General features: G+C 41.8%; 2 protein-coding genes across 2 annotated transcripts in view; one reads left to right on the forward strand and one right to left on the reverse strand.

Moving 5' to 3' along the window:
* LRTM1 (leucine rich repeats and transmembrane domains 1) overlaps positions 1-2843 on the forward strand; it is a 57513-nt gene extending 54670 nt beyond the window's left edge. The window contains exon 7 of the mRNA XM_018555249.1: positions 2392-2843. Coding sequence (XP_018410751.1) covers positions 2392-2843 — 452 coding nt within the window. The remainder of the gene's footprint in view (positions 1-2391) is intronic.
* Positions 1-14822, reverse strand: part of CACNA2D3 (calcium voltage-gated channel auxiliary subunit alpha2delta 3) — a 786579-nt gene that overhangs the window by 145711 nt on the left and 626046 nt on the right. The window lies entirely within an intron of this gene.

A 14822-nucleotide genomic window follows, 5' to 3' on the forward strand; every position in this document is an offset into this window, starting at 1 on the left:
GGCGACCTCCTCCTGCACTGCGGGTCAGCCGAACATGCTGAGCATGTTCGGCCGACCCGAAGCCACGTGAAGCCACCCTATGTACGGCTGATTTCAGCCGATATACGGCTCACTTCACTTCTGGTCGGTCTTTCACTTGGCTGCCTATGGCAGCTTAGTGAATAGACCCCTTTTTTTTTTGCTTTTTATGTTTTTAGTTTTAGATAGAGTTGGGGACGAGTAAAACCCTTGCCAATTTGGACAATAGAAGGTGAGAGGAAATCACACCAAAGTGAGGGGAAATCCTTGCTTATATTGCTGTCACCAGAACTGGTGTCCCCAGGGGCGTCCCTATACTTTTTCCCACCTGCGGCAGGGGTGGAAGTATGGGGCTGTGGCACATGTTACAGGGGACTGGGAGGGGTGCAAGGTACCTCTGTCCCACGTCCCGCCCAGCTTTCTGTCAGCCCGACCATTACATTTTGCTTCAGCTCTAAACAATCTGGTCCCCGTTAAGGTCCCCGATGAGATACCACCCAAGGCTGCCTTATTATATGGACGACCCTGGGACTCCCCATTTTCCATGTTGTGGTGACAAATGTTGGCTTTCTCATCACTGTTTGTAAGAATTGTAACCAGGTCACATAGAGAGGGTTAAGTTCTCCAGCAGAGATACAAAAGACAATAAAAACCTACCAGGGGTTTTAACCTTCTATGCTCTATCCAAAAGTAAAAATAAGTAATTAATTTAAAAGCTATGAATGTCGGGAAATACAATCAGAATTATTGCTAAATGGCTGCTGAGACAAGCTTTCTAAATGAAGTACGTTGAAAGTGTTTAAAGATGAATTCCACAAATTGGAAAATTAACCCTTGCAGTGGGGCTACCACCACATGCAAGGGCTAACTGCTCTTTCTGATCTAGGGGCTAAAATTAAGAAGATATACTTACCTGATTCTGGCTGGTAGACCAGTCCCCGCAGCCTCTTCTCCCACAGGCTCCGACAATCTAAGGAGGCGTGATGTCCTCACATCTAATGCAAGTGCATTAGTCGTGAGGATGCAAAGGGACATTCCACCACCAGAGTGAAAGGGGACAGAGGGGAGCCCTGACCGCCACAGGACCAAGGATCAAGGGAGTAAATCATCTTTATTCCGTTCCCTAGACCAAAAGGAGCAGCTAACCATTTCAGTGCAGGGGTAGCCCCAATGCAAGGGTTTGTTTTTACAATTCCTGGATTTCCTCTTTAATACTTATCAGTCTGAGATGAACTGAAACTTTAGGCTCATGTCCTGGAGCTGCCTACAAACATACAACCATTCCAACCGTATTGCTTTGCAAGACATATTTGCCATAGATGATAATGTAGAGAGAGTTTTATAAACAAAAACACGGACAAAGAGCTCATTACGTTTAAACAATTTAAGTGTACATCAGGGCAAAATAGTAAAATCATTGTTGGTACTTTACTCCAATACATGCACATTTTAACTCTGCAAGCATAAAAAAAACCTGGTGATCTTGCCAGAAACCAAGTGAGCTCCCAACTTTGTACTCAGTCTAGGCTGCAGTGAAAAGCAGTGTTATCAGCCCTGCCCAGTTCTATTCTGTGGTCTACAGAACACTGACCGCTATATTATGGAGATGCGAAGGGAGAGAGGTGTTCTGTGGCCCAGATTAGGAGAGAGCAGCCTAGGGTGACAAGTTGCTCCTCCATAAGTACAGTATGGTGAGTGAGCGTTATCACCCTAGGACAAGAAGTGTTTTATTGGCAGGACCATCGGGTGAAAATTTAAATGAGAACTATGGTCTAAGTGTTTTTCCCCATAGTTCTCTTTAGGGTCATGGAAGGACATATACTAACCTCCTCCCATGACCCAAAAGCTCAGTATATCGCGGGCACCGCATCTGGGATTGGGTTCCGACAATACTGTTGAGATCCAACAGCTGCATGAGTGACAGCTGGCTCTGCCTAGCTAGAGGCAGAGCCAGCTGTGCCCGCCCCTTCACCCGTTCGTTCCTCCAGTCAGTACTAGAGCATCATAGAGGGGAGGGGGAAATCCCTGCACGAAGACAATCGGGAAGTTTGCTGATGGGTGCATGATGTTTCCGCTCACTTCCTGATCGATAGAGGTGACCTGTGACAGTTTCTTTGTCACCGGTCGGCTCTAACTATGAGGATGAGTGAAAATCACTCACCTCATAGTTCTCCTTTAAGGGCTCATTCAACCACCTCATCTAAGGGCAGTTACATTGAATTATATTTTTGTTCTTGGGTGTAGACACACTTTAATAAAACCTTCAAATGTACAAAAAAGCAACTAACACTATCATTTTCATGCAACACTCTTGTTTTTTTTAGATTAAGTGAATGATTCACTGTTTTGTTTTAATACCTTTTTTACTTTTAGGAGGGATTATTGACGAGCTAATTTGCAGTGGCCCTTCAATACGAAAGGGAAAGGATCTGCTGAAAATCCCATATGAGATGTTTAAGACTTGTACTCCACTGACTGCTCCACCACCCGTTATGGCAAATATTCACTATCACAGCCCTGAGCACCGCAGTAATGGCAAATTTGGCCACCACAATGATCATGCAGATGGCAGTCACCCTGAATGTGAGCCAAAGCCCAAACCCCGTCCTGTGAGCTTGAGACATGCCATAGCCACCGTTGTCATCACTGGGGTGGTGTGTGGGATTGTATGCCTAATGATGTTGGCAGCTGCCATCTATGGCTGTGCCTATGCTGCTATTACGGCAAAATACCACAGGGAGCTTAAAGAAGTGGAACGCTTGGACCCTGAAGCAGAACATGGCAGTCCGGAGGAAAAAGAGCCCCTTGATGGCTCTTTGGCCTGAACTGTAGCTTATGTATGGATTTTTAAAGAAGATAATTATATGCATATGATTCTATATGTTAATGAAACATCACTCTCTATGAACACCTGTAAAAAAAAAATCTGTGCATGTGGATGGAGATATGAATCCTCAATGGTCTAAGTCTGAGGTAGAAGCAACATTGTTATATAATTGAGACTTTGGACTTTGTTGAATGCCTTCATTGAAAATGTCCTATTATTTCATGAAGGTGTTATGTCTTCCTCTTAAATAAAGTTATGTTTTCAAGATGTGCTTATTATATAAACATAAAAAAGGAGGCAATTTTGTGGGTAGACATACTGAATGACAAATTCGAATTTGAAAATGTTAAAATGTGATGCTGTTCATCCAAACTCCACATAGATCTGATCAAACATTTGTGATCCACAGCTCGGCCCCCAATTACATCTCCAACCTCATCTCAAAATATCACCCAAACCATCCTCTTCGCTCCTCCCAAGACCTCCTGCTGTCTAGGTCCCTCATCAACTCCTCCAATGCTTGTCTCCAGGACTTCTCATGAGCCTCTCCCATACTCTGGAACTCCCTACCACAACCTATCTGGATATCTCCCAATCTGTCTGCCTTTAGACGATCCCTGAAAACTCTCCTCACAGTTACCGTCTGTATCACTTGCACTCCATTTTATAGATTGTAAGCTCTCATGAGCAGGGTCCCTCTCATCATTTTGCATGGTGTTGTAATCGTACCCCATATGTTGTAAAGCGCTTCACAAACTGTTGGCATTATATAACACCTGTACATTATTATTTTCATAGAGAAAGAGATGACCATGACACTGGAGAATAAACTAAGCCTAAAATAGGTTTTTATATGCATTATACAGTTCTTAAGCGGAAGTATATTAAAATATTGAAAGATATTGCTGCTACAATGGAAGCTTTCAAAGCAACAAATCAGGAAAGTTGTTTTGGGGCTTAATGTTAATATTAAGGGTTAGGTTAAGGGTGGGTATAGATGTTAAAATTTGAGGTTTAGAAGTTTGTGTTAAGTCAAGAGCCATTCCCCCAGCAAATCTCTGTGAACATTTGTTTTGTGCAAATAGAGGCAAAAATAAACTTTTAGTATATTTTCAGGTTAAAGGGGGGACATGATTTTCACATACAAAATGTTCCATAGTCATAGCAACATTAGCAATAAACTCATCACGATTAATTCTGTAACAAAGACTAGAAGACACCACCTAAAACTGGTAGAAAAAAAATTCAAACACAAGGGGCGAAGGGGATTCTTCTCAGTTCGCGCGGTTAGGGTCTGGAATTCACTGCCCCAAGCAGTGATTTCAGCTAATAGTCTGGAATCATTCAAGAGGCTTTTGGACGATTTCCTGAGAAACGGTAATATACAGGGGTACAAGTACTCCTAAAAACGAGATGACGCGAGGATCTTTACACCCACACACACACACAATAGGTTGGACTTGATGGACATATGTCTTTAGTCAACCTCAAATACTATGTAACTATGAATGTAATGTAATGTAATACCACAATATGGCCACTAGATGAAGCAGGACCATAGGAAACAAATATTTAGTTAAACTTAACAAGTGTTCACAGAGATTCATAGAGCAAATGACGCTGCAAATTGTTTATAAATAGACCCCTAAGGCTCCATTCACACCGGAATGGCTGTCTGCGTTTATTTGGCTGTACGGATACACGTGAAGCCACTCTAAACAGAGAAAACAATGCTCTTCAAGACTACTGCGGGGACTATTGCGAGAACTGCGTGGTATGAAACCATGTGGCCCCCAAAATAGTACAAGCGCCACAATACGGCGATTTCTGCATGTTCTCAGCTATTTAATACCCTCAAAGGAGCGGCATCCGTACGGATTAAAACATTTTGCGTTTTCGCACTGTTTTCCGCACGGAAAACCATGTGGGAAACGCAAATGCTATATGTGAATGGAGCCTAAGGGGTCTATTCACTAAGCAGAATCCAGCCCCTCCCCCTGTCACGGCAGAGAGCCGTGACAGGATCGGAAGGTGAGCGAACCTGGTATGTGTTCGCTCACCTCCCGATCTACTGAGCCGACCTGTGACAGTCTCATTGTCACAGGTCGGCTAGAACTACTCAAAGGAGAACTCATCTCATAGTTCTCCTTTAAGTTAAAACAAAGACCCTTGTTTTCCAGTTTTCTATTGATGTAACTGCTTATCTCTTAAAATGACCGCTGAACAACTACAAAACAAAATGTAGGACAAAAAGCTCCCAAAAATTACAAAAAAGGTTTCCTAACTGACCCTAATGTCAGCTGACACTATGACAGCCCTGCCCTCTCCCCTTTATATTGGGGGGGGGGGGCTGGCTTTTTCAAAATCCCTCTTTTTGGCCCTTACCACTTAACCTTGCCTTTTAAACCTTGATGTAACTCTAATGCTTAACCCTTGACACTACACCTGACCCTAACAATTAACCCTGACTGACCTCACTCGATCCTTAACTTTTGGTCTAACACTGAAAAGTAACACTTAGGGGTCTATTCACGAAGCAACCAAAGGATCTAGCCGTAACTTCGGCCGATCCTTCGGCTAGCTTCGGCCCCAGGACCCATTCGGTTCAGTAGAACCAAAGGGCTGCTGTACGGACTATTCACTATAGCCCGTACAGCTCCCGAACTTGGCTGAGCGGCTCAATCGAGCCGAAGGCATATCCCTCGGCTCGGTTGAGCTGCACTGAAAGCCGAAGACAGCCTGCTTCTGACAGCTGGGCGGAGCCAGCTGTGATCTTACGGCTTGCTCCGGCCACTTGCAGAGAGATCAGCGTCCCTGTTTACCAGCTAACCAGGGACACTGATCTCCAGACAGCAAACTCTAACTGGCGCTCCGGGAGTCTCCCGCTCCAGGCCGTCAAGGAGAGAAACACTGCCTTTTCACGGAGCGCTCGGGAGATTTAGGCTTTTTTTCTTCTTTTTTGACGGCAGCAGAACCGCCTGCTGGGCAGAGCTACCGTAGCTGTAATTGCTAGCTCCGCACAATCATTTTCTATTTTTATTTTTCTACTTTTTAAACTGTTTTTCTGTTCTGCTCGGTCCCACAGAGAGACCGAGCAAAACAGCCGAGCCGAATGCCAAAACAGCACAGAGCTACCAATCACTGATAAATGCAGAGCAAATCCCTCTTATCTTGGGATAGTTTACAAAGTTACCACAAGTTTTCATGTTAAACTCTATAAAAATGTCCAACCTCAGTGTAGATCATGCAAAAACAAAGTTCATATAATATATTTAAAGAAGAAATCCAGATATGTAAAACATTAACTACTATTTTTTTTTTTTAGGGGCTGGAATACAGAAGATATACTCACCCTATCCTCGGTCCTGCTGAGATTAACTCACCTCTTTCCCACTCTGCTTCAGCAGGACTAAGACCGGTGGAGCCCGGGGATGAACAGGCTAGCAGCCAAGAGGGATTGAAGATCAGGTGAATATATATTTTTTATTTAAACAAATAGACCAAAATGAGCAGTTAACCCTTGCAGTACAGGGTAGACCATCTACAAGGGTTAAGTTTTTAGATTCTGGAGTTCTTCTTTAAGTCTATGTCTGTGTATTACATGAAGATCCACCACAAACATACAAGTCCACAAAATTCAGCCAGTTATTGCATCCACCACTAAGCTCCTCCATCTTGCAGTAGACTAACTGGAGTTGCTGCGACCTTGTTGTATACATAGGTCAAAAGACACTTTCACAACCTCCTTCTCGCATTGTTAATCGCGAATACCCGAAGATCAATAGAAATCCCGTGATGTAGTACTCCAGGTCAAGCATACATATTCTCATCAACTTTTTCACCAACTAGAAAGGGGCCCAAAATGTCAACTAACAAGGTTCTTCACAAAAGGGTGAAGGTTTTGGAGCAGGCAGGAGAAGTGAACAATCTAGGACAACGTTGCTGAACTGGAAAATGAGATGAATTGGAGAATTTTTCCAAATCAGCTATGTTGTCCTAGATTGTTCCTTTCTCCTCCCTTCTCCAAACCCTTCACCCTTTTGTGACTAACCCTGTCAATGTAAGGGGGCTCTTTTCACTGACCGCCAATGTAAGGGGGCATTTGGCTGTCTGGCCCTTATTACTATTGGTTTAATTTGGTGACTTGTACTAAAAGTAAAGCTGTGGGCAGGGAGTGTTAAAAAATGATCTGCTCTGGGTATCAAATATGCTATTTAATGGAAATGACAAAGGCAGATATGGTTGTACTCCAGCCGAGTGTGACACACATTGCTCCCTCCATAGATAAAGTGGAGAAGTAAGCATAGCCAACCAGGGACACGAAGGGTGGTATTTGTGGGATTATTAGGTAAAAATTAAGAAAATAAAACACTGAAACAATGCAGACACTACATCTAAGCACATTTAAGCTTCAATGTCTAATACAATTGCATTATATATAGAATTTTGTTTTTCGGTTTAGATACATTTTAACAACTGTTGAGATAAGACATCAGCCTCATAGGGAGTACATTGTTTTCAGTGAATTGGCCAACCTGTAGAAGATAAAGCAGGAAAATCCAACCCCTGTGTAGCACTGCAAATCAGGATTCAAAGCCTATATATAAAATATATTATTTATACATATCATTATAAACTTCACCCATAAACATCATTTCTGGAGCAATAGAAGCACACAAAACATAAATCACTTAACAGTAAACATTACAAACTGCTGGAATTGCTGTCCTCAGGAACACGCACCTATACCCAAAATTCCTCTGCTCATGAACAAACTTCCTTTTAAATGCAATAAGCAGAAAGAATAGCCTTGTTAAAACACCATCTAATAATAATACAGAGGCCATCACTCTTCAGCCTGCAAGTACAACACAAACAGCGCATGAGCTGGCTTTGTCAGAGGACAGCTGCCAGGAAATGGCTGCTTAGTAAGTTATCCTTACAAAGCATTTGTCATCATGCTATTACTGACAAGCAAACAATTACTGCAGACCTAAGTGTTAATGCAACCTCCGGCTACTGAATGCTTTTCTAAACAGAATGCTCGACAATCACCAGCATCGCCGATACTTCCAGGATCTCCGATTTCCCTGGCTAATAGCTGACAGGGAGAAAAGTAGCGCAGTGGCTATATATGTGATCACAGTCATCCTCCCCCCCCGAAGCCGGGGCAGGTAGAAGGAACTTAAAGGGCAGCTTAAAAGTAAAGGTCATGACAATAATGCTATTTGCATTATTGACAGCTGATGTGGCAGAAATACTTAGGAGGGTATGGAGGCCAGATAATGGAATTACTTAGGAGGAAATACTTAGGAAATGTAAATTCTTAGGAGGATATGGTGGCCAGATAATGAAAATGTATAAGTATCTCCTGCCAAAACTATAGCCTGCCAGCTATAGTATGAAATTATTAGAATCCCATACCTTCCAACTTTCTGACATGAGAAAGAGGGACACCTTCTAGCACAATGTATTAGGCAATCGACACGCCCCTGACACAGTTATGCAGACCATTAAAAATGTATATGCCAAAAATGACTGGCCAAGCCCAGGATTGTTGTTTTCCAACATTACTTTTCATTTACATAGAATGTAATAGTAGGTTATTTCTTCTCACATACTGCATCATATCATTCACATTTTGACATGAAGAACTGGCACTCTTTTGGGTTACTATACATGTCTTCAGGGAAACAGCTGAAGGCATTACCATAGGTACTGTATGTCTTGAATTCTGTGCTTGAAGCATCTCAATATGCAATATGAACCAATCAGGGGAAAAAATGTGTGAAGCTGATTTACCAATATCTAATCTCCTGTTGAAAGTGAAATAAATGGTCTACCAATCTTTGGTTTTATGTAAATGACCCATGGGGAGAAATCCAGATTCATCGACATACAGGCTAATTTAGTGTGGGTGAGGTGGAGTATTGTTACTGTTGATTGAAAGCTATATTGAAGTGTCTGGGGAGGTGTGATGTGGCACTGAAATAAACATATCATCAGTGCAACTTCACCTAATTGTTGAAGGAGCTTGGGAGCTTCTCAGAATTCAATGTCTAAGACCCCTAAGGCTGGACTTACAACTGTAACAATCTGTCATCAGCGGTGCATTTGTAGTTTTTCTAGGGTGTTCAGACTTGTTGTTATCTAGCTGCTCCTTTCTGTCATCTTCTGGACAATATTCAACACTATGGCATGTTAACACTGCAGTTACACACAAGGCCTCAATCAGTGGTGTTTAAACAGGGAACAAAACACTCAAAAAGTTCCTAGTCTATTTCCTGACCTGCCAAGTTGCATTTCTGTATTTCTGAACTTTTTTCTTATTCTTGATGCAAACTGTGTGAATTCTTTTTGCCTGCCACCTGCCCTGACCTTCTGCTTTTTTACTACACCTGTCTGCTACCAGCCCTGACCTTCAGGTTTTCCTTCACAAGTTGGTACTTTGTTCTTGTCCTGCTAACAGATCCACTATAATCTGTAAAAATAACTAAAACAACTCACCAAAATGAACAAACTATTTTTCAAAACAAACAAACAGTTTTACTAGAGAAAACATTGTACATTTGTCCCCAATTTACCCTGATGACATTTCGGGATTGAAAAAAAAAAAAGTCTGCGGATACACTCACAAAATTTGTTTTTCTTCTTGAAATAAATTAAACATATAAAAATGACACTTTAGTGGGTTTAATTTTGTTTGTTTAGATCAAGGACTTGTTTTCCTTCCAGTACATGGCTTGCTCCAGGCTCCACTATCATTGTTTGGGCTCATTAAACAATAAACACAAAAACAGGGCAAAAACATGAGGGCAAAACATGACAAGATTCCAAGACTGTCAAAGGGCTTTACTTGTAATGGTTTCCATGTCTGTCCTATTTTCTTTTTTTTGTTTCATATTTGTTTGCCATGCAAAACAGCCTTCTTAGAAGTTACCAGTTCCAGGTCTGAAGCATTCGTGTTAGCTTGTTTCAGTTACAAAGCCTTTTCAATGAATGTATTCATGATTTCTTTTGACTCATGTTTTCTTTGATGAACTTGAAACAATTGTAAACAGGATTTCATGTGCTTTATTAAATAGCCAAATAATATTCACGAGCTTCTGGCTAAAAGCAATATAACAACATCCAGACTGGAAAAGCCAGATGAGAATACAAATAATTGCTCTGTATCTCCAAAAAAGAAAAAGAACACTTGATATTTACCGTAAAATAGAAATATAGCTGCACACTCATACTGGTTGTAGGCCCACTGAAGCCGGCCTGAAAAACTCCCAATGTTCTGCACGGCTCCGTCCTGTCTCTCAGTATCACCCAAGCAAGCACATCTCTTTTTCAGAACCTCACGCTTGCACCGTGCATGGTGAGATCAGCAGCCGCAACAGGGAGAGAGTGCACTGCGTATGCAGATTATTCGTTTTTTAGCAGGTTTTTGCTGGGGATACAAATGGCCTACTGGTATGCCAGATACATTATTGAAGATTTTTAAAACTTTCTTTCGTTTATTGTTACCTGCCGGGGTCTTGCTTGCGTAGGCTATTTTTTATAAAGGCAAACTAACCCTTTAAACTGTTTGTGGCTGGTTCTCCCATCTGGCTGTTTTCCTCTTTCTTTAAAGTCAATTTCCACCTTTATAAGTGTTTATCATTTTTTGTGGTCATGTAGAGACCCAGTGATGATGTTTGCACATTTTCATGACTCACATTGCAGGCTTTTTTTTTTATTTGGCCTGAATTCTAGAAATTCAAAATGTTCTCCACGGAAAAATTCAGTCTGACACTGCAGTCAGATTGTAAAGCAGGCTGCAAACAGCTGCCTTCCTCCCTGTGATTCTGTGTAACACGATCACAAAACACCAGCTCTGCCTTTGCACACAATACAGTGTTCTGGTGTGTGTGTGTGTAGGGGGGTTGCTACTATGAACACTATTAAATGGGGTGTGGAGAGCTCAGTTGTAATATACACAGTTTGCTTGCATAATACAGAGGCAACAATCGCATGAGGAGATGAAGTGGAAAGATAACAAAAAAAAGGGGCTTTCTGTGTTCATATACAGCAACTGCACATGCCTGCTTCATGTTCACTTGGTGTACATTGCTGGCATATTTCTTTTTTAAATACCTCTGCCAAGGTGGAAATGGGGCTTTAACCTTCTCTCATTATTGGACAACATATGTGTCTAGGCTGAGGCTCTTTGCTTCTTTGACTTTGACCTAAACATGTATTCCCTACTGCATTCTGTTATATACAATGTAATAAAATAAAGGTGAGGCAAAATTCATGGCATAAAATTGTAATTATTAAAGTATATCTAAGGCCAATGTATTATAGTTTTAAATTGACTGTCCCCTGTCAGTTCTTTCTTCTACTTGTGTGCACACTAGCAAAATTGGTGCTCCCATCCAGCTTAGGAAGATTCACATCTCTCTTTTTGCATTCTCCATATAAAATAAATGAATCATCATCGGGGAAGTGTAATTGTCATGACAGCTGCAGGTCTGGGAATTCAAGCAAAGAGATCATACAGCTTAAGTCACTGAACAACATAAAACATGTAAGGTGTCAGTTGATCCTTTACTGCCTCTTGTGGTGCATTGCAGTGCCACGTCAAGGAGGAGGCGTGGCCCGGGGTCGGCAGCAAAGGAGGAGGTGGGGCCCGGTGACAGAGGAGGAGGCAGGCCCGGCGACAGAGGAGACCGTGGAGGAAGAGGAGGTGGACAGGTAAGCAGTGTGACCAGCCCACCTTAGACCCTGCAGAGCCCACCATAGAGTGTCTATGGTGGGCTCTGCAGGGTCACCCTCAGGTGGGCTGTGTGAGATCTCAAGGGCTCTGCAAGGGGTGTAACCAAAAATCACAGGGCCCCATACAAAATTTTGCTATGGGGCCCTGTGATTTCTAGTTATGCCCCTGGGCTGGTGGCATGGAGCTGACCAAGTTATATTATATAAATGCAACAGGAAAGTTCAGAACATCACATGGCTGTATTGTCTGGTAGGTTTGTATATATCTGGACTGACTGGACAGAAATACAAATCCAGTTAAGACACAGCATATATACATTTCATTGGTGAAGTAAGCTGTTTGCTCGGAGTTCAGCTTTCATTAAATATAAAAACAAAAAACTTAACTTGCATGAATAGTCTGGCAGCTGTGGTTGTTGAAAAAGCAAAATAAACAAAATACAGACACACTCAAGTATTCTTTATATTGGGGGCATCATGAATTGCAAATAACCTATCTGTAATGCTTGAAGACAGCGTTCAAACAAAAAAAGCAAATTAAGCTGGGATGTGAAGGCCAAGTTCTGTTATGCTGAATCTTATGTGGCATAAGCCGAAGCATTGTTCTCAAATTTTTATTACTGCGTGCCGCTAGGATTTCTCCAGTCTTACAACTGTACAATCACCTTCAACATGCTAATGAGCTGATTTGCATGATGTGATGCATCACAGTCCTTGCAGAGTCAGAGCTTTCTCTAGTGTTTAAGAATGAAGAGAATCAGTTCTAGCCCAGTAATGCTGTCATGTTCCATTAATCCAACAGACTTGTGTTACATATAGGCTATGTCTCTCACCTTATTCTTATACACAAATTACTTAGAATGTCTGCAGCTACTTGCCGGTAACAGTAATAAAGTACAAGTAAAAGATTTGGAAGACATACTTCTCTTTGCACAGAGCACAGCAGGGGTACAACTATGCATGCCAAAACATCATAGGGCCTTCAGCACTAGGCTATGACTAAAATCAAGCCTAACCTATTATATGCACCATTGCACAATGGCATACATGACCCAACTTTACTCAATAGACACACTTTTTGTGTGATAGTATTATTGCCACTGCTGTCACTATGACTAGAGATGTTCAGATACCAGATACTTGGCATTTTCACGAGAACTACCAGGGACCCAGCAAAAAAATCTTATATTAAAACAGGAGTTCACAAATCCCACGAGATCTGTACGCTCCATAAAATTGACATTGGCCTCCTAATTTTTGAATTTTTCTGTAGTTTAGTCTTGCAGCTGGAAAAGTATCTGTACTTGTACTTGTACCGAGTACGATACTCGGTATCTGAACATCCCTAACGATGACATTATAGTATTTAAAGTCATCAAAGTGTAAATTTCACTTGTAGAGTTAGTTTTGGGATTGATTCTGGAATGTTTAGGTTTAAGGGTTAGTTTGAGGTTTAGTTGCATAATCAATTAAAGTGCATGTAAAGCTAAAACTTTTTTTTGTTTAGGAAATGTTACTTTAAGGCTGAACTCCAGGTAAACAGCTAAATACACATTTCATATACATATACAGTATGTAAACTGTTTGCAATTCTATTTATGCCGCCAGGCACTACAGTTTGGCCCTGGACCTCTCTTCAGTTTACACTCCACTTAAGCAATACAGCCCGGGCCAAGACTCATCCACCCTGTGAATGGAAATTGGAGGAGCAGATAGACATTGACTGGGTTGTCCCCTTCGCCCACACTCCTATAAGCATGTTCTGACAGCACTGTGCAAAGCATCAGAGCCCTGCCTGGTTGTGAATGCTTTTCTGCCTTCTCCCTGTCTGAGTACTGCTGTGCAGAGGATCACAAGAGGCTAATCTTGAGATAGATTAAATCACATTCGCCAGTCCTATGCAAAAAAAATAATGAATAAAAAAAAATATTTTTAAATGAATGGTTGGCTATATTAAATGGTGCTTTTATTAACTGCCTAATGCCTAGCTTTTGATAGCAAACAGTACTGCGTAGATAGTTACACTCATCAAGAAAAGCTACAAACATGTATATTTATTCTTGAATGAAAAATTAAAGCTGAACTCCAGCTAAATACACAAATAGAATACATATACTAAAGCTATTTTACCTGCTAAACGATTTGTATTTCTGTTTATTCAGTCCTGAGATATACACAGTCCTACCAGATAGCACAGCCAGGCACCTGCAGTTGAGGAATACAGTGGTATCTCTTTACCCAAACAACTGACTGGACAGTGAAAGAGCAGTGGCAGACTAAATAAATTGTCCCTCTGCTCACTATTCTATATAATCTAATACGCATCTTCCTTTTTAGCAAATTAGCATGCAGCCTTCCTAATTGGTTCTCAGTCCTGGTACAGCGCTGCTGTATAGCAGTGACGTGCCGTGCCTTCTGTGCTGGGTGAAGCATCCTCCAGCCCGCTGAAGCTCCATCGCCATCCCGCCGAAGCCCTGCCCCATCTCGGTAACCAAGCTGTGTGGGGAGGACTTGCTCATCACTGGTGAGGCATCGAGATCGATGTCCTCACTGTTTTTTGTTGTTGTTTTTCTGATTGGACAGCTTGGACCAATGGCGCTTTGCCATTGGTCCAAGCCATCCACAGAGCTCACGCCTCTAACACAGAGTAGAGGCTGTGACAGCTCTTGCCTCACCAAGTTAGGTTGCACAAGCAGTGGGGAAGCCCGCTGCTGTGTAACCTACCTGTCAAAAGCCGGATGCAGCGATGTGTGTAATTAACAGGCAGCACTCTGTCCATGACATGACAGGTTACACAGCGGCAGTTGCGTCACAAAGGGAGTGCGGGGGGTGCGGCCCGCACCCGGGTGACACCATTGGAGGGGTGACACCAAAATGACTCACAGTCATTTTGGTGTCACCCTCCTCTGAAAAGTTGGGCGCTCGGTATTTACCCCATGCTGCCATACCATTAATTGATATTATTTAACCTTAAAAGAAAAAAAAAATATCTACAATAAAAGGAAATAACGTGGCTCTACATCATTAAAAACTGATTAGAACCATTTTGATATAGGATATCAAATTGTAATTGGACTTCACTGGAAATTTGAGGTTAAACTTGCAGCAAGTCATTATGTAACACAGTAGTCAGGCAATTTGCAATTCAGCTGTTCTCCTATGTACAAATAAATTATAGAACATATTGTTCAGCGGTTTATGAACCATGTAATTTGAGGGGTCTCCAAACTAG

Source organism: Nanorana parkeri, unplaced genomic scaffold (genome assembly GCF_000935625.1).
Source record: "Nanorana parkeri isolate BGI_ZX_2015 unplaced genomic scaffold, ASM93562v1 scaffold189, whole genome shotgun sequence".
Lineage (NCBI taxonomy): Eukaryota > Metazoa > Chordata > Amphibia > Anura > Dicroglossidae > Nanorana > Nanorana parkeri.